A 21,774-nucleotide genomic window follows, 5' to 3' on the forward strand; every position below is an offset into this window, starting at 1 on the left:
AATATCACTATTTTACCTTTTAAAAAGTGAAATACACCTTTTCACGCATAGGTAAAGTGGTGCATACATGTAAAAATTGAAGTTTAAGTGTTGAATATTTTAATACATACGAATTAAGTGGTATGTATGTAAAGCTTCCTAAAAGATAATGAAGTAGTATGTACAAAACCAAACATATGTACTTTGTCTACAAGGACAACAGACCTGAGCTATCGCAGCCGTCACAGAGTCAAGCATAGTATTGGAAGTGTAACTGTTAGATTGCAGTCTAACTCGCCTGGATTCAGGATCAACAGAACTTTTCGCCCAGAACACAAATATAGACGAATCCATTATCTAATTTCAAACCGAAAACAATCACCATCACATAAAGGGTTAACTTAAAATCCAAAATAAGCATTTCAAAGAAAGAAGAAATCAACTCACTTCCCATCTTGTCAGGTTCTCAAGGGGATAGATTCTCAATGTTCTATTACTGCTAGGATCAAGCATGTGAATCCCATCCAAACCAACCTGTGAAGTTCAAAAGTTAAATTTCAATAAAAGTCTATATGGGGAAATGGAAAATAGGTCAAGAGAAATTCTAAGAGTCACCTTATCTCATTAAGCATTGGTATTAATATTTAACAAGAAAAACAAAAAAAGCTAACAAATTTTCTTTAGAATGAGAAAGAAGAAGACACAATCAGAAGCTTTTCCAAATTAAAAATTGAAAACAAAAGGCTTTTAAACTATTTACATACTATTATATTGATAACGGGTAAATAGTGCACAACACAAGCACAAAAGCCAGGGAAATCTACCTGTTGACTTGGGTGTAAAAAAATTGAATATTAGGTGTTAGAATAAACTCACATATGTTAAAAAATATAATAGAAAATAATTTATTCCTATAAGAAGTTATGAGGAATAAATTATTTTCTTAGAATAAGGAGATATTTCCTTTCCTATTTTATATTTATTTCTTTAAAATAGGAATTATTCGTTTTCCCATTTTATATTATTTCATATATCTCATAATAATTAATATGAATTAATTATTAGAGATATCAGGTGAAATATCTTTCTTTTTATATCGTTTCATTTTTATTATTTTTTCCTTTTATATGATTCTTGTAAGGGTTTTATACCACCTTTAATATCAATGAAACAAATGAAGTATTCCACTTTATTTCGAATTATTCTGAATTTCAACGTGATATCAGAGCAAGGTTTCATACTCTAGTCACCAGCCCTCCTTTGAAAATTGTTGGACTCCATTCTTGTCATCCTCTATGAAGCAAATGAGGGACACTCATCTTGATATTTGAAACGACGATTTTTTCTCCTTCTCCAATCTCTATCCATTCCCGCCAGTGAAGATTCAATTGGGCCATCTCTCCGTCTTGAAAGCCCGGCTGTTGATCCGATAAGGGCTTTTCCTGCTTCCCCGTCGAGAAGGGCAAGCATCCAGTATCATCCCCAGAGTGGCGTGCGTCAGTCGACGGCGCTAGTTTTCCAATGGCCTCATAGCTGGACCATTACGCTGATGGCAAATCATCCGCTACATTCTTTTGTAGATGCAGTCGTGAAGCAGTGAGTGTCTCCACCTGATTATTTTGGACTGCAAAGGACAATTCCTCGGCAATCTGGTCATAGGAAGGGTAGCTTCAGTTTTGAGGAGTATTGGCTCTCGCCTCCGTTCTCGGCATCTCCTACTTCATCTCCGCCTACCAATGCGGCTGATGCCTTGCAGGCTAGATTGTGAACAGAGACTCCTCCAGTCAGCATACCGCAACAGATGATGGGGAGGAACCGTCTGCATCACACTCCTAACTTTTCAGATTTGACTAGAAGCTTGTTGCCACTGCCATCGCCTTGGGCTGATGTTTTGGAGGATTCACCTTCTCCGAGGACCTTCAGAAAGTCGGGATATCTTACTTCACGTCTGCACATGGCTCCCAAGAAACCATGACAGCAAGATGTTTTAGAGTTTGGCCAGACATACCACAAACCATCCAAAAAAAAAAACTTCCTGCGTTGTACCTTCCTATGCCGGCACCAGCGATGAGGCTCCAGCCAAGGCGGCACTAGCGATGTCGCCACCCGCCACATCATCATCTCGCCGGAGATATCGTTGTCATGGATCGGACAATGCCGGCAAAATCCATCGCCGATCCTTTCTTTTGCAGTATTTTTTTTTCTTCCATGTCCAAGCGTCAGGGGGGAACTGCGTTTCCAGCCGGTCATTTCTCAAGCAGTATTTTTTTTCTTCCCTGCCCAAGCGTAAGGTGGTTCCAGCCGACCCTTTCTCGTGCAGTATATTTTTTCTTCCCGGCCCAAGCGTTAGGGGAGCTCTGTTTCAACCAAGCTTGAACCAGCAAATTCAGCCAAGCATGAATCCAGCAAATTCAACCAAGTCTGAATCTCACTTATACGCCGAAACATATGACAGACAAAACTCAAAATTCAGTCAAGCCTAAATCTAGCAAATTCAGTGAAGCCTGAATCTCTCTTCTACGCCGAAACACATTGCAGACAAAACTCAAAATTCAGCCAAACCTAAATCTAGCAAATTCAATAATCCAAACGACCAATTTTTCTTCACTACTCAGCAAGTTAGGAGTTATTAACATACATTCCAAACTTGAGGCCAAACTTGAGGAGGAGTGTGAGGAGTGTTAAGAATTATAATAGAAAATAATTTATTCCTATAAGAAGTTATGAGGAATAAATTATTTTCTTAGAATAAGGAGATACTTTATTTCCTATTTTATACTTATTTCCTTAGATTATGAACTTTCGTTTTCTTATTTTATGTTATTTCTTATATCTCATAATCATTAATAAGAATTAATTATTGGAGATATCATACGAAATATCTTTCATTTCATATCGTTTTCTTTTTATTATTTTTTCCTATTATATGATTCTTGTAAGGGTTATTTATATCCCCATTCATATCAATAAAACAATAAAATATTTCACTTTATTCCGAATTATTCTGAATTTTAACAACACACGTAACACCCAAATACAAACTTTCATGTATAGGTAAGGTGGCACATATGTAAAATTGAATTTTAGGTGTTAGACATGAAAACACGTAAGAATTGAGTGGTATGCAAGTAAAACTTCCTTTTTTTCTCTCAAAATAGCAGTCATTACATTTCTCTCCATTGAAGGCTCATATTTGCTTGTCAATATGTTCACTTGTGGCCTTGGTAATTACACAACATTAGATAGACTCGATTAATAGCCAAAATCTCTCGTGAGCTGGAACAAACAATTATTTTTGTTAATGGGTAGCTGAGCCAAAAGTCTGTTGGATCGGATAAATTTAAATATAGTTAAAAATAATATCATCATATCAACTAGTTGTTTATGAAATTATCTTTAAGGAAATTATCACAATAAGAGTTTAAATATTATTTTATTTAATGTCATCAAACGCAAATGAGTGCTCTCCTAGGAACTCAATCAAGGAGAGGTGAAGCTCCAGCACCTCAAATACCTTTTAGGCAAATGTTATCACTAAGACATCAACGAGTACCTAGGTTTAAGGTGCTGAGCAATTAAGAGCTCATCTTAATGGTGCAATTTTTCTAATTATCTTTTAAAGAGTATGGGTGGTGAAGAAAATTGAAAGATAATGGCAATGATTTGATAAAACTTTTACGATATCTACTTATTTAAACTTGAAACATAACACTTAGGCTTGGTGAGCTTTTTATTTTAGATAATAGAGTTGGCAAGGTTTGTCATTTTATTATTGACACAAAATTTGAATTTTGTTTTTCAATGACATTTTAAGATATAATTGTGATGATTATCATATTGTACTCACAAAAAATACTCATAATCAAAATATGTGTCAATTTTAGCATCCGATCTCGGGAGATTGCCAAGCTGCACCTCAAGTATCAGATACCAATTGTCTTCAAGTCCCCTAGTGCATAAAATATCGTTGATTTCATTTAGTTGTTTAATCGTAATCAAGCTTGCCTTGACTCATGAAATGTCATCCAAATCAAAATTAGATAGCCTTTTGCTTGGATTTATATCTTAAGAAGTAAATCAAATATACTATCAAATTATCATCAAGAAGTTAACTTACAATTTTTTGTGATTGAACAGTGAGCCTGCGGAAAAGTATTGCCAAAGCATTAAAGGACTATATTTGAAACATGAACCCCTCGGCACCATGAGTGTGAAGGTGATCAGATTTGGCAAAATAATCATTGACTCTCATGCCTATCAAGCATTTAGTAGATATATAAATCCCCATATCAATAAAAATCCCATCACTCATTTAGATGATCAAAAATAAGATTAACATTTCTTTTGACGTATACGTATTTATATGCTCGATTCTTCACTCCATGTCTTTCTCATTAATTTTTTGCATTCAACGCAGAATCCAAACTCTTTGAATGAGACAAAACCATCACTATAGTCGAAGTTTGTTTCTCAATGTGTTATCACCCAATGTTGTATTTGACAACTACTAAAGAGTAGGAAGCACAATTTTGTCTATTGTACTCCTCTCCCCATCCCACACAAACCATGGAAAGGTATACGCATGGACTTCATCCACGACCTATATTATGCATAATGAATGATTCAATATTTGTAGAAGTGGGTGAAATTTTAAAAATATCATATTTTATCCCCATAATAAAACATCAAATGCATCTTTACTATTTTTTTTTGCAAAGTTGTGAGAGCTCACATTCTAAATTTATAGTTTTTAATCGGATGTTTGGATCATGAATTATTTTTGGGAGACTATTGACCTCATTTTGAGGTCAACTCTTTTCCTTAGGATCCTATGATCTAGTTCTAGGGGTTCCTATTGACTATCGTAGAAAACTAGTATTCGAATCCATCCCCTTAGAAATTCCAACCACTTCATATTTCTCTTGTGATGTCCTAGATTGATGATCTTAAAATCATCGTCATATGGTCGAGTGGCTAAGGACTATCATGTAGAGACTCAAGGAGAAGTTCTCAATAGGATCTCAAGCCCTAGGAAAACCTCTTCAGGACTTGGTCATCACACACACACACAAAATGCACAAAATTCACTAAGTTGCACAAAATCGGACGTAAATTGAGCTTAAAGGATGGGTGAAAGTGTGAACTTCTCCGGACGACCTCCGACAACAAAACGGACCACGCAAGCGCGTCCAGAACGCCAAAGTTACCAAAAAATGACATTCAATTTTCTACAATCTGACGCATGAATGAAAATGCATAAATCAAATTTAAAAAAATATATATTAAATATTTTTATATTTATATCATTATTTATAATCTTAATTATAACCCTAAACCCAATTTTTCCTATTCCTGCACATCGACCCCGCGGCTTAGTCAGATGCTTGGCTCGTCCCCTAGCGTGCCCTAGCTCCTGTGGATGATCCATGCGGCGATCTCTTCCCCCTCTCTCGACTCTTCGCCTTCTTCGCATGGCCGCTTGACCTTTCGGCTCTCCAATTGCAAGGGCTGAGCTGGCCAACACTTCTCCTTCTCGAGGTTTTACCGTTTCCCTCTTTACTGTGGCGATTCTTTCCTCGTCATTTGATTTGACTACCAGTGAGGCTGGTAGATGGCAGTCCCCCTCTCATCTTTGCATATAAAAAAGCTTCCTAGAGTACTGATTTGGGTTGTTGAAATTTTTTTGAGAAAAAGAGAGGTTGAGGTTTTTGTTGTCTGAGGCATTAGGATGAGAGGTTCTGCCGAAATTTCTTCTTGGTTAGATTCTCGTGTGCTGGGAGTTTGGAGCATTCATTGGTTGTTGTTTCTCGAAGCCTTTAGGAAGGGAGGCTCTGTTGAAGTTCTCTTTCGACTAGGTCCTTGTGTGCTGGGCGTTTGAAAGCTTGGTGCCCTTTTTCTGTGTTTTTCTTTTAGGAAATCTCAAGCAAGGTATTTCTTCCTTCTCTTCTCTGTTTTATTACCCTGCTCGACACATGTTGGAAATGTTAAAATAGGGAATGCATGCATAAGGCTTTAATTTGTCTTAACTGGTATTTCGTAACGGCATTGATATCAAAGATTGGGCCTTTAATACTTTTATTGGATCTGATTTAAAAGTTCTATGCTGATTAGTTGAAATAACAGTTCAGGGAAAGCATGTTTCGATCTATTGTCATATGCAAATCTTCTTCTTAAACTTCTATTATTCCTATGCCTATATGCTGGAAATTGTGGGCTTTTTTCTCTGTTCTCCTTGCTGAATCAATTTATTGTTAAAGGAATGATGGTTTTTTAGGGGAAAAAGATAGCTTGCAATTCTTTTCTGCTCGAAATACATGGGAAATCATGAATATGAACTCTGAAATGATATTTTCTCATCTAGAATTCATGTTGGAAATGAAATATTGATGTTTTTTTATTATTGTTATTCTTGTCCAAATAAATGCTAGAAGTTCTACCCCGTTTGGACCCATTTGATGGGCTCGTTTTGGCTCTTTTGGGATTAAGTCTATGCTGGAAATGTTTCTCTATTTTTCCCCATATGGATGAGTTTGGTTTTTGGCTTCATTTTGGATTGAAGGCTAGTTGGGAATTTTTGCCCTATTTTGCCTTGCTTGTGGGCTCGGTTTAGCCTGAGGATTGGGTTCAGTTTGCCCCTATGCTAGGCCTGATTTGCCCATGTGATCGGTTTGGTTTTGACTTTGTTAGGTTGGAAATTATAGCTGAAAGATGTTTCTCTGTTTTCACCCATTTGGCGGGCTCGTTTTTTTTTGTTCTTTTGGAATGAATGAATGTTGGAAACTATTCTCTCTTTTCCCATTTCGTTGAGTTTGTTTTTTTTTTTGTTTTTTTTAATGGATAAATTGGAAATATTTTCTTTGTTCTACCATTTGGTTGGGTCCGATTCCGACTCTTTTGAAATTGAAGTATAACTGGAGGTATTCTTTTTGTTTTTGCTCCTCTGCTGGGCTCACGTTTACCTGTTACAGTTAGTTTGTTTTGCCTCTTTGTTGAGCTCAGATGTGCCTGTTTTGGATCCTTGTCTTGCCCTTCTTGCTGGGCTCGGTTTGCCCCTTTGCGGGACAGTTTCGTTGGAGGCTCTTCTTTAACGTCTCTCCTGAGATTTTTATTGGTAATCAAGTTTGTCATCCCAAAATTCATGATTTCAATATCTACTTCTATGTGGAAATGTTTGATATGAGCAGACCAACTCATTATCACGTCTTATTTAATGAGAATTGTTTCAATCTAGATAGTTTATGTGAGTTTGTCCATTCACTCTCTTATGTATATTAAAGGAGCACAATGGTAATATTTGTGGTGACTTTTCCCTTTGTCATGAAGCTTGCTTAGTGGTTTTCGTCTGTTGCCTTTAACCGTGAGCATCCTAGCTGGTTTCTTTTTGTCCTGTTTGGATGTTCTATGTTGGGTTTGGGGCTTGGTTTTCTCCTCTCTGCCCTTGGCCATGAGCCTTACTGTTGTGGTTTGTGTTGTGATTGGTTTGGGACTTAACTTTCTTCTCATTTCCTCTGGCTATGAGCTTTCTTTAGTGGCTCTTTTATGTTGAAAATGGTTGGTTCAAGCTTAAATGATGATGCCTCATTCCGGCTGCCTTGACTGTGAGCCTTACCTTGTGTTTGCTGCCCTTGTGGTTTTCCTCTTGTTGCCCTTACCCGTGGGCTTATTCTGTGGTAGCTTTCTCTTTCTTGGCCCTACCCGTGAGCTTAAATGTGTGGTGGCCTTCCTCTCGCTGCCCCTGCCCGTGAGTCTTACCTTGTGATCTCTTCGTGAGATAAGTTGGGTTGGTGGTTGTCCCTCTCTGTTGCCCCTGGTTATGAGCATTTATATGGTTTTATCTGGATAATTTCATATTTATATGATATGAAAAGTTTTTTTTTTTAATGAATGTTGGAATTAAATGATTTTGATTTTGGCACGATTTTCTGGAAGGCTAGAAGGTTGCCCCTCTATGGATTATTCTCCTTTATTTTGTGAAATATGAAAGGCTTTTATAGCTTTATTTTGGGAAATCATAATTTTGATATGAAACAGATTCATGAAGAGTTTGAAAGCTAATAAAATTGTCATTTGAAAAAGTGTTTAGAGATTCAACTAAAATTTTGATAACATAAATGCCACATTTTGGTTCAGGTTGGGGTGTGTGAGTACATATAGGTGTTGGAGCCGTGGATACAATTGTTACATTAGTTTTAGGCCCGTTTTGACCTATTTGAAACAAAATTTGAAAGGTATACCCTGCTTGGGTTGATCCATTTATAAAATTTGAGAAAATGATATCCTTCTTGGATTGATTCAAGGATCTTGGGCTCTCTTTTTGTCACAGTTTTGAGGTTTGCTCCACCTTTTATCCTTTCGATCTTTTGGGTGGATCAGTTCCTCCTCTCTCTCATCCTCATTTTTATTCTTTTTTTCCTTGCTTCTTGGTTCGATTTTCAGTGTTTATTTCTGACACATAAGTGTTCATATATTGCATTTTGTTATATATGAAACTATCAAGCAATGTCGCAAGTAGGTCGGTTTTGTTTTGGAGCTTAGGGCAATGATGACAAAGGCACGTCTGTGGTAGAGCAGAATGATATTTCATCCTACGATATCAGGACCCAACCCTGAGACCTGATAAACTATAGGATGATAGTATCATTCACCGACACAAGACTAGCGGGGGACCCGTACCTTCTTAGGTTGTCGGCGTTCTACGCCCGACGGCGTAATCAACTCGTGGACAATCATAATTTTTTTTAAAATTGATAAGAACAAAACATGATAAGAACAGATACAATATTTATAAAAAAATATTTTACTACAAAATTGATACAACTTCCTTTTTGTATGCCTGAAATCCATTTGGGTGCTAAAATACAAATTTTAAATGTGTTACAACTTGGTTGTCCACTTGTTGGTTACTAGTACCGGGCTAAGAGTAGCGAGTTCTATACATCCAGGTGACCAATAGTAGCATTCGATGTCCCTTGAGTATAAATATATTATATTTAAGTCTAGCCCTGACCCGAGTGCTTGCGGTCCCCTCTTTTCGAATTTTTTTTTGCATGTTTTATTGGAATTTTTGGGCAAAACACTCGCGGTACTTTTTCCGGGATTTTCCCGTGATTTTGATAATTTTCTTGGAATTGTCATTTGTCGATTTTTTTCCCGAGTTTTTCGTCGTGGGTCATTTGTCGATTTTCTCGAGTTTTCCAGGAAATATTTATTTTATTTATGCAGTAAATACTAGTTCGCTTAAAGGAGCAGCAAACCTCTTAGATATATAGGTTTGATTTACATTACAGCATTTTATTTCACAGCATACTATACTGTTCTTTTTTTACTGTACATTCTACTGTTCTTTTCTTTTATATAGCATACTATACTGTTCTTCTTCTTTACTGTACATTATATTGTTCTTTTCATTTATACTGCATGTTTTATTGTTCTGTTACACACTCTACCTTATTGTAGGAAAACTTAATGATCACATGTACCCCTTTAAAACTAATATCAAACCCGAAGGTGCTACGAAGGGGAGCTTGGAGCAAACACAGTGGCCAGCACAACGAGAACATTCAGAAAAGCAAAGTCAAAACACATTCATATCACTAATCACTTTCCTTAGTTTAAATAACAACTCATAGGATTTTAAGGTGATTTACCTAGCGCAGCGTAAACCCTCACATATCACTTTTAGACTTTTGCATAACCCTGTTGTGTAATTATAAGTCCTAACAAATTATAAGTCCTAACACTTTAAGTCCTAACACTTTAGGATTATGAGGTTACTATACGGTATAATGTAAATCATCTTATCTTTTTAGGTCATTTACACAATCGAATATCGTGCGAATATAGGTCCTAAATTCTAAATAAATTGCAGGATTAAATATAAAATAACATCATTTCAAAAATATAAAGCTAAACAATATGATAGTTTGGACATCTCCAGAGTTTTCCATGGATCTGTGATATCCCGTACTCTTCATTTCTTTGGATTCCTTAAAATAATTATTCCTGTTTGAGCTACTCTCATTTGATTTTTCATTTGATTTTCTCATTTGATTTTCCCATGTCCAATCGTGAAAACTTAAACTTTGAAATCTTAAAGGCAAAACCACTTATTTTAATCGAGAGTTTTCTTAAGTTACCCTGATCATTTAAGATATAATTAACTATAAAGGTTTGGCTTTATAGGGAACTTAGAACCCAGGTAAAATAAATCATATCTAATATTTATATTAGGTAGGAAAACTTGTTGACCTCATATAAAAATGTTTCGCAGACCAAACGGATGTCACAAATTCTTTAGTTTAGGTGATTGAGTCTACTACAAGTAATATGTTTATTTTTCGGGATAAGTGTATTACTTGTGGTATTGTGCTCAGTCATCCAAACTATTCAAATGAGACTCGTTTGGTCTCTTTGGTCTCATCTCTTTTCAAAAATTAAAAAAAATATATTACTTTCAAAAAAAAAAAATTCAAAATCACATATTTATATTTAACTTATTTTCATATCTACAAAATTATCTCTTTTCCAAACCAGAAAATTAAAACGGTCGACAGAGACTTCATGAGAAAAGTTAGGCCCAAAAATCATTTTATTTATTTCTTACCACTCTTAGGGTCAATTTGAAGCAATTGTAGTTGTTTGAAGAAGCAGTTGTGAAATTGCTTAAGAAGTTGTTCAAAATTATGAAAAAAAAAATTTAAAAGTTAGACCGGACATTTCTAACAGCCACCGCAGGTAATCAGGTATGGCGAGAAAATACAATTTTTAGCTGCAGCTTTTTGAGAACCCTGGACAGCACAAATTCTGGTAAGGCACCGCACAGCCACCACACTGCCGCCCCAAACGTACCCTTAGACTCCTGTTAATAGATAAATAGGTGATATTCTTGGGTGCCTCATGAAAGACCACATTGTAGGTTGGAATCACACATTGACGATGGTGAGTCTGTGCATAACAGTTCCATCAAAAGGACAACTGGCGTGGCCCCTTTCCACATTGTTACTAGATATGATGCTAGGAAGCCAACAAATTTAGTAAATTTAATAGCATCATTATTATCATTAATTTCAAATGATTGTAAACAACCATATAGAGCAAGCCAATTAGTATCATCACTTATCCCAAACATTCATCTTTTTATAATTCAATAAAAACTAACAAAAATTTTCCAAAACATTGATAATTTTTATAATTCAATAAAAACGGGCAATAATTTGTGAAAAATACAATATTATGTTGATTAACATAAGAGACTAATTAAGTTTGAAGTAGGAGATAAAATGTCAATTACAATTTGATTGTAAAGATGGTGTGGACACCTTAAGGATCAAAGAATTTCATCAAATCATTCTAATTCATACCCATAACTATATAACAACAACAACAACAACAAAACATTTATCCCACGAAGTGGGGTAGGCTACATGAATCGTTTTTCTCCATTGTGACCTATGTAGTGTCATATTTTCATTTAATTCTAATAACTTAAGATCATTTTTTATACAATATGCCCAAGTCATCCTAGGTCTACATCTGTCTTTCTTAACATCTACCTTTCCTTTCTTAACATAAGTCGAATCTAAAACATATACTCTTCTAATCGGATCATCAAACGGTCGACGTTTAATGATTTTATTTAGTTTCTCCAATTTTGGTTTAGAAGGTTTTCAAATCTTCACTCAATTGTGTAGCTTCTACATTTTGATCATACCTACCAACTCAATAATCCATTTGAGTAGTTCTTGGGCTTATTGGAAAACTATGAAGATGTTCGACAAATGTCTAATTAACATCTCAATTTAGATCAAAAGTTATCGTAGAAAAAGTTTTTATCTTTATTTAGGTGAACAAATGGACTGGCTCAAAATTTTTTAATATATAAAATTTAAAAATCAAGCATCATGTATTAATTTGTCTTTTAGTCATTAGCATCCTATATAGTGGGTGGCCATCATCCATGCAACAACAATACTAGTTATATGAAATATGTTTAATTCATGTTCAAGTTAAATGCTTGTGCGAGCTTAAATGCAAAAATTTCTATCATGAAGATTCAACCGGACTTTGAAAGGAGAGATGGTGATGTCCAAGCAATGAGATGTTATTAACAATTTATTAAGGTTCTTAAGAATCAAATACTTGTTTTCTTTTCTTAAATTTTGACATTTTCTTTGTTTCATTTGCGTGTACATTGTTTGCTTATGCTTTAAGTGACTGATTGTCTTTAGTATTATGGGTGTCAATTTGGGTCAGTGGGTTGGGTTCAGGTTCGACCTGAAACTGACACGACACGAATAGGTCCGACCCGAATATTATACGTGTTTAAAATCAAAACTCGAAACCAACTCGACTTAAGCACGGCTAACCCGAACATGACCCGTTTAACCTACAAACTATATTGGTTAAACATGATTAGAAATGCAACAAACTACTGACAAGATGCATGCAGCAAAAGAATATTTCTGATTCAAAATGCAAAGATATACAATAACCTGATCAGGTAATGGAAATTAAACATCTAATTAAATCAAAAGAAATGAAAGAATAGAGACAAAAACCAAAGGAAGAAGAGCAGGAATACAAAAAACTAACAACAATGCAAATATATGAGTAATCCAAATCTAAAAAGTTGCCAGAACTAAAATAATAGCTTCATCGATTCAAGGAAAATGAAGATCTCGAATTGAAAATTTTTAATATAGAGGCTATCAAAATAAGAGAGTCATTCATTGAAGCCAAATGAATTATCACTGTATCTTCAAAAATTAGAAACAGAAAACAAATATTGAGAAAATTTAAGGAAATGCTAGAATTTACAGAAGAATAAAAACTGAACAGAAGAGAAAGGAGTAGTACTAGAACTATATCAACCAGAAGAACAAGATATTAAACATCAAAAACTTCAAAAATAACAAAACTCCAACAAAAACAAGATAAGACTCAGGCCAGTGAACTTGAACAAGTGTTCGAAGCTGCACAACCTGCGACTTAGGATACGGAAAAAGGTGAAAAGAATAAACCCTAAAAGCTAAAAAGTAAAAAAACTAAAAATCAAATAGGAGAAATACTGAGATAAGGATGTGATCTGCATAGGCAAAATATCTTTCCTAGTGGTCGACAGAAATCTAAAGGCTTCCAGCATTTGATCTTGGTGTTGGCAGTCGAAGGAACCAAAGGCTCCGAAGGCTTCGAGTCTTCGGCCTTGAGCCTTGGCACTGGCAGTCAATGAAAATCTGAAAGCTTCAAGCCTTCGACCTTGACGCTTTGCTTGGATTTCTCCTTCAAGTTTTCTTTTGTCGATCGCACAAGCAAAAGACGGGCTGCACACATGTAGTCGGACTTCGACTTCGCATTATTCTAACTTCATGTTTTACAGGTTGTCTTAATCAACGAACCATCATTGATTACATGTCCCTTGTATTTTTTACGGATATCCATTTTTCTTCTTTATCATTTTAATATTACTGAAAGCAAAGTTGTTCTTAAATAGTATAAAATTTATATAAGTCATGTCTACATCAATTGGTTTCAGAGCGCGATCTAGTCTAGGCATTTGAACACCATATCATTCTTTTGGCTTTCTCATCATTTATACTTTTATACCATTTATTTCTTTCTATCTAGCTTATTTTTTGGCACAAATTAAAACCTAATTAAATTGAAAACATAACTAGGCTATAAATGTCAAACATTTTAGCTTGGTCTAGAACGCAACAAAACTCTCTGACTTTCAAAACGACCAAATATTTTTATTAAACTTGTTTTCTCAACATTTGGCTTAGGAACGTGACAAGGCTTATTGCATTGGCTCTTTAAAAGGTGTGTAGTTGAATTTAGTCTAAAAGGAAACCAAGTTCTTTGACTTTGAATCGATTCAAAATAACCAAATACGTCATTATTATAGCTATCACAACAGTTTGGTCATATATTCTAGTTTCATTAAAATATGGCAGCCATTTGACTTTGGATCGATTCAAATGATCACACAATCTTACATGGGTTCAAGGAGTGAGTGACATTATTGTTATGGTTAGCTCATAAGAAACAATATTAATTTTAAGTATTTTATGTTTTCCTTTGCTCTTTAAATTTTTCATTTTTAGGCATCACTCATGCATTATTGTTTTAAAAAAAAGAAAGAGAAACAAAGAGAGAGAGAAAGGGTGTCCTTTATTTTAAGCATTGCCTTGTGTATGCTCACATTCTCAAATAGATTTTACCAAACACATATGACACACATGACCAACATGGACCAATTTCAATAAACTTTCAAGGATATTTTAACCAGATTAGAAGCAATAGGCAACTGATTAACTGGTGTAGAAGAGATAAACCATATTGATTACAATGCATCTGAACACAGATTTGAAAATTAATCGAAACCAAGGAGGCATCCGAAACCCCGTCCACATAAGCCTATCCCTCAAGCTGATGATGATAGAGTTCGTAGAGCTATCAAGCTTGAATCTCCAACCTTTGATGGGAGACTAGACCCTAAAGCCACTTAAAATGGGAATCAGGTATAGATCAATATTATAATTGGTAGTGAAGATGAGAAAGTTGAGTATTTGAAGATGAAACTTACATCTCAAGCTCGTCTTTACATTCAAAATCATGAAACTTAATATTTAAGAGGTTTAACACATATAAGCATATAGAGAGAGTTGAAAGTTCGCCTAAGAGAAAAGTATATACCATTATCATACCATGAAAAACTCCTAGATCAATGAAAATGACTTACCCAATGAGAAAATTATGTATCTAAATATATTACTAGATTTGAGAGTACTTAATCTGTTGCGGAGTAGAAAAAGACAGTATTGTTATACCACCACAATTTAGAGCAGGTTTACATGAGAATATTTAAAGAGACTTATGCCTAAGAGAGGTTGATACCCTCAAGTCGGCCTATAGAACTGTAAGAGATTATGAATGTTTTCAAAGGCCATCAGTATTTCTTAAACATTTTACATTTATTACTCAACCAGTACCATGAAATAACCGTGGTAGTGCTTCCTCAAGCTCCATCCCACTATCTAGTTCTATTCCACTTTATCTGTACTTCCAGCTCCCAAACAAGGAAATACGCATCAATCCATCCACAAACTATAGACGGGTCAAAAGTTCAATGTTTTAAGTGTATATGACAAAGACATGTTGCTACAACATATCCAACCAAGCCAGCGTATATTGAGGAAGGTAAACTAATCTTAAACTGAACTAATGGAGTTGATCTTGAACACTCTATTCCTGAGGCTGCATCAGAAGTTGAATATTAATATAGAAACTCACAATATCATGAATCTTTAGTTGTTGTTAAATGCATCTTTGCACAACCTAAGGTAAGCAAGAATTTGATGTGTACGACAATCTTTCACACTTTTATTAAAATAGGAGAAAATATTTGTAAAATGGTGATAGCTAATGGTACTTGTATACATGCAATATCTATAGATAATGCAACTCACCTCAAAGAAATTTCAATGGATCACCCCAAGCTTATAGTGCATCTCCGATTAACAACTCATAAATCCCTCTAAAAAAATGTTGTCTAGTGTACATCAAATTTAATTCTTACTCGAAGAATATTTTATGTGATGTTATACCTATGCAAGTAAGAAGTGTGATTCTAGGTCAACCCTGGTTATTTGATAAAGAAGTCATACCGACAGCAAAGGCCAACACCTGTGTCTTCACTTATGAGGGAAAGTAAATTGCATTATATCCATCTCCACCTGAAAAAGGACATACTACCTACCACTAAAGCAAAAAATCAAGAAGAACAATAAAATATCTTAAAGTTAATATCACAAGAACTAGAAAGAGAATTTGTTAATGGATCTTCATATAGGTTGTAGTAGTCCAAGGACGTAAAACTAAAGATGTTAAATTAGCTATTCCGCCTACAATTGAATCTATATTAATAGAATTTAAGGAAGTATTTAAAGAGGATTAGCCAAATAGCTTACCACTTATGTGTGACATTCAACATGCGATAGATTTAATCCCAAAGGCCACTCTATCAAACTTGCCGCATTATAGAATAAACACCTGAGTATCGAGAGTTAGCCAAATAAGTTCAGGATCAATTGAACAAATATTTTATTACAAAAAAATATTAGTCCGGGTGATGTTTTGAGGTTCTCACTCCAAAGAAGGATGGCACTTACAAAAAGTGTATTGATAATCATTTCATCAATAAAATAATAATTTAGTACATATTTACAAATCCCAACATTAGAAGATCTATTAGATCACATAAATGTGTAATAATCTTTCATCAAATTGATCAAAAAATTGGATACATTGAAGTTGGGATAAGTCCAATGGGTGAGTGGAAAACAACATTTAAAACTAGGAATGGCCTTGTTATGAATTTTTGTTTATCAAATGCACTAAACACCTCTATGAGAATTATAACTCAAATCTTACTACCATTCCTAGGGAAATATATAGTGTTATATTTTGGTGACATGCTAATTTTTAGTAAGACTCTAGAGGATCATCTTGAGCATCTTATGTAAGTTTGTCTTGCACTTATAGAACACATTTTATTTGTTAATCTTTAAAAATGTGCATTTCTTGCTAACCATGTAAATTTTTTAGGGTTTATAATCTCTAAAGATGGAGTATGAGTTGAGCATGAAAAAATGAAAGCTATTGAAAAAATAGCCAATCCACAAGCAGTGCTTGATGTTAGAAGTTCACATGAGTTAGTAACATTGTATAAATAATTTATTAAGGAATTTAGTACTATTATTGCACCGATTATAGATTGTATTAAAAAAGAAGATTTTTAAGTGGACACTTACAACTGCAAAGGCTTTTTAGAAAAAAATTAAAGGATGTATAACTCAAATACAAGGATTGAGCTTGCTAAATTTCTCTATTCCCCAGGAAATATCTTGTGATGCTTCTGGTGTAGATATAGGTAAAGTCTTAAGCTACGGGCGTAAACCAGTGGTCTTTTTTAATGAGAAATTGAATAAAATTAGAAAAAAAAATATTCAACGTATGATAAAAAAATTTTGCGCTCTAGGCAAGACTCTAAGGCACCAAAGACATTATTTATTACCACAAGAATTTTTCTTTGACTCAAATCATGAAGCCCTTAAGTTTCTCATCTCACAAAGATAATTAAGCCATCAACACGCTAAAAGGGTAGAATTCCTTCAAAGCTTTATGTTTATCCTCAAGCAAAAAACTGAAGTAGAGACTAAAGTAGATGATTCTCTTAGTCATCGAGCATTTTTAGCCATATTTTTTGGATTTGATACATCATTTTAGTTATATAATGAATATCCATATTTTGGTATTACTTATAATAAGCTTATTAAGAATCCTACCAAAGTTATAGATTATTATATTCTTAAAGATAATATTATTTAGAGGAGGGGGCATATGTATCCCAGACCTCGTTTACAGACTTTCTAATTTGGGAATGACATTATGGAGGTTTAGTAGGCCACGTTGATAAAGACAAAACCATTAGGTCCATAAAAAATATGGTTTATTGACAAAGCTTAAAACACATCGAATCAAGGATTGTTGCTAGTTGTAGGCTTATCGAAGGTACGTACCCAAAATACTAGCTTATACATGCCTTTGCCCGTGTCTAACCGCCCTACGAAATACATTAGTATGCATTTTATTCCCAAAACAACTAAGAAGCATAATTTAATTTTTGTGCTAGTAGATAGTCTTATTAAAATATATCACTTTGTTCATTGTTCCAATATATCACATGCCTCTCATAAGCACATTTACTGTTTTGATGAAATTGTTAAATTACATGATATTTGAAAAAGTATTATTTTTATTGTTATGTTCGTTTCGAAAACCTCTATAGCATCTAATAGAAATAAAAACAAAATTTTATTCTTCTTATCATCCACTGATTGATAACAAATTTGAAGCGGTCAACCAGAGCTTGAAAAATTTGCTTCGATGCCTAATAGGTGCTGAGATTTCAATTTGTTGAGAGCTGAATATGCACAGAATAATTCAGTAAATAGATCAATAAGAATAAGTCCATTTAAAGCATGTCATGACAATAAGCTTTATAGTTTAATAGATTCACTATATTTTCTTACGCATGCACGTACTTCTAACTTTGCCCATGAATTTGTGCAGCAAGTCAATGTGACATATAAACGTATTAAAGATCAAATAAACTAAATCAATCAAATAAATAAGATGCTAGCCGAAGATCACAAAAAATATCAAGCATTTTTTTTCTTTTTTTAAGATTATATCATGATTCATGCGGCCTAAGAGATTTTCATCTATGATCATTCAAAAGTTAAATGTTAAAGGTGCTGGTCCCTTCAACATTTTGAAAAAAATTGAACCAAAAGCATATGTAGTAAATTTATATGATGTCTATGGCATCAGTAATTCTTTCAATATATCAGACTTAGTAGCGTTCAACGAACCAGTTATGATACGTAGTGGGTCATTTAATCATTTATCCTCCTTTCTTGAGCGTTAGCCTATCATTGAGTACTACAACCCAACATAATGAGAAGAGTGATCAAATTAACCGGATCCTAGATGACCAAACAATAGTTACTAAAAGTCATAGTTCATAGAGGTATCTTGTAAAGTGCAAAGACCAACCAAACATAGAGAAGAAATGGCAAAAAGGAGCTTCAAAGAATCAATCCAAGGTAGTTAAGGAATATCATAATGGACCAAACGCATACTCATCATAGCTTAGTCCTCCACGTATTGGGGGAGTTGGTGTGAACAATTTCAATGACTACTACTATACATATTCCTACATTGATGTTGAAGATAATGTAACCAAATCATCTCTATTCTCACATTGCAAGTCAAATTCTTGATCTTCGTAGCTTTGAATGGTGAAGACTAAAATTTGTGTCTTTAGGTTAATATGTAAGTCCCTTGTATCATGATTTAAAATTATGCAATATGGGTGTGTTTTGTACAAAATTAAATGTAATGAGACTTACGCCTCATTTTAAGGCGGGGCATACTCACCTAGGCTGAGGGAAGTACCTTACCTTAATTTTTTAAGGTTATCCGTATTTTTTTAACATAAGCTAAAAATAGAATCAATATACCTCATCAATCAACCCTCACATCTCACACACTAAATTGAAAAAAATAAAAAAAAAATCTATAAAAATTTACATAGTTGAAGTTTTAACTATCAAAATAGCCAAAATTTAAAAATTTAATTAATATTTTTATTAAGTATTATTGATTAGAAAAGAGAAAAATGATTGAGATTAAAAGAAGAGAAATATAGAATAAAGATGTCACTATGAATGAAATGGAAGAAAAAGTAATTCATTATGTCAATAATTCTATTAATTAAAAACTCATTGGTGATAAGAATAATAGAAACTTTTGGATTTAAAAATTCCAATATTAATGACTTCTTCTTTCATAGTTGAATTGTGATCAACATAAGTAGGAGAGAAATAAATGTGTTGAACATATTTTGTTTTTCATGTTATTATATTTTAATATCGTAATTTAATATCTTAGCTTATTTTAATGGTTTAACATTTATATAATTCATCTTATTTCAAGATTTTGATATTAGGATGCTAATGTGTTATTTCATATTTTGTGTAATTTGTACTTTTTATTTATTAGAATGTTGACATATTGCTTAGGATATATTCATATGTTAGAATGTTAATATGTTATTTCTTACATCAAACTTTGAAGTTTATGCAATATTGATAACTTTATGCAATTTTTTTTTAATTTGAGCATACATCATGAAATCTCTTGAGACTTGTGCCAAGCATCACGGATGAAAAATGTCTCAATACCCAATTGCGTAATTTTAATTTTTTTATTATATCTCATTAAGCATAAAGAAATAGTAATGAAACAAATGTCTGAGATACCCCACTTTACGGTGGTGCTTACATTTGGTGAAATTCCAAGGATAGAATATTGTTATTATAACAAAGGACTAGTTGTAACAACAATCTTGCAATTCCCTTTTAAAATTTTCTCCATTCTGGTATCTCTGTGAATAGTTTAGGCCAAGTAAAAACTACTAGCAATAAGATTTCTTTTGGCAAAACACATTTTTCATTGTGATCTCTTCAATAAAAACTTGTGGATTCTTTCTCAAATCTCGCTAAAAGTTAATATCATTTGTTATATTCATTCAATCTTCTGCAATTATTTTAGATTTAAAAAATTTCATAGAATTTTCCTGTTATGATCAATACTTGACCCTTGTCATCCATTCTTATAGTTTCCTCATGACCATTTCTTCGTTAAGTTTAATTTACTAAAAAAAAAAACACAAAAATCACAAAAATGATCAAATGACATAATAACTATCCCTCTCTCCACCTCTTCCTCTAGCGCATTCTGTCTCTCTCTGCCTCTAAACACATGCATACATACATACAAAAATATATACATATACATATTACAATTTAATGATTCTTTTGCTCGTTATGTTACGAACCTGGCAAAGAATATCGAAGTTGCTCTGCCCTGCGCCTTCAGACAACAGCTTAACCCGAAACTTCTGCACTCCACACTTCACGTCATGCTGCATATCTGCTTTCGGCTCTGCCCTCACCACCTTTCCCAAACCTCCCACCTGCTCCCTCCCAGATGAAGCGAACCCCACGGACCTCCCATAATCATCAAAACCAGACCAAGAAGAAGAAGACGAAGACCAAATAGGCCCCTTTCTCTGTGAATCATAGGGCTCAACGCGACCCCCGTCATAGGCATAGACGCCCTCTCCAAACTCATTGTAGCCAAAATCATTCTCCAGTTTCTTACCATAGAAGCAATCAACAACATGGTCCCCAGCTCCTTGATAGGGATTCTCGATCAAAGGGTAAGAAGATACAAAGGAGGGATTTTGATTGGAATTGGGGATCAAATGCGCCACGTAATTGAACGAGGGATGCCGAGGATCGTAAGGAAGATGCGGGAGAAGGTGAGGATAAGGCGCTGGCTGAGGATTCGGTGCGGTTTCTAGTAGTTGGGGATAGGAGGCGGAGATGTCCGGTGGAGGAAAATGGGGGTGAGGAGGGGCGGATGCGGAGCTCGGTTGGGATTGATGTGAGTGGGGAGATTCATTAGGGCTAGGGTAGGAGTGAGGATACATGAAGGAATATGGCGAGTTGACGGTGAAATCGTTCCCCCGTTGCATGTCTGAGAGAGAACTTCGGTTGCCGTCTATGAGTAAAGTTCTATTGAAGGGGAGTTCGAGGAAGAGCCGCTGGACTCCCGCGGAACCGCAAGAGTAATTCGGTAATGCATGTAGTGGCTAGACTAAAAAATATTACATGGTGAGTCCGGGCTTGAGTCCCTCGGACTTTTTTTATGGGCCCACTTAAAGATGATAAAAATACATCAATAACACTCCGGTATTATTTGCGTGGTCTTTTAGGCAGTGATTTTAGTATTGTTCAAGGGTGTTATTGTGGTGTTATTGGAGTTATTTTGCGAGAGTTATTCCGGTGTTATTTTGTGTAGTCGTCTAGACGGTGTTATTGGCGATGATCACCAGTGTTATTGCCGTGTTATTGTGATGTTATTTGAGTTGTTTGGTGGGATTATTAAAGTGAAACCGCAGAACCGGTCGTAGTGTGGTGTTATTCGAGTTTTTTTGCAATAAAACCACAATATACGCTCATTCGTCAATTTTTAGATGGGTCCAGTCAGATACACATGATAAAATTTTATTTGAGTTCGAACGCAGAGCTGCGTCTGGACTTCTTATGTAATATTTTTTCTAATAAATGGCTCCTGAAATGGTAAAAATATTGCATTCCAGAC

The 21,774-nt window shown here is 34.6% G+C and overlaps 1 protein-coding gene across 2 annotated transcripts in view; it reads right to left on the minus strand.

Annotated features, from left to right (window-relative positions):
* LOC110025525 (protein FREE1-like) overlaps positions 1-21,270 on the minus strand; it is a 47,247-nt gene extending 25,977 nt beyond the window's left edge. For both annotated transcript variants that reach the window (XM_020726066.1, XM_020726065.1), the window contains exons 1-3: positions 20,444-21,270; positions 427-513; positions 205-336 (exon numbers count right to left, since the gene is read on the minus strand). In XM_020726066.1, coding sequence (XP_020581725.1) covers positions 205-336; positions 427-513; positions 20,444-21,145 — 921 coding nt within the window. In that variant the 5' untranslated portion in view covers positions 21,146-21,270. The remainder of the gene's footprint in view (positions 1-204; positions 337-426; positions 514-20,443) is intronic.
* Positions 21,271-21,774: the final 504 nt, after the last annotated feature.

The sequence above is a fragment of the Phalaenopsis equestris genome, unplaced genomic scaffold (assembly GCF_001263595.1).
Source record: "Phalaenopsis equestris unplaced genomic scaffold, ASM126359v1 Scaffold000301, whole genome shotgun sequence".
NCBI lineage: Eukaryota > Viridiplantae > Streptophyta > Magnoliopsida > Asparagales > Orchidaceae > Phalaenopsis > Phalaenopsis equestris.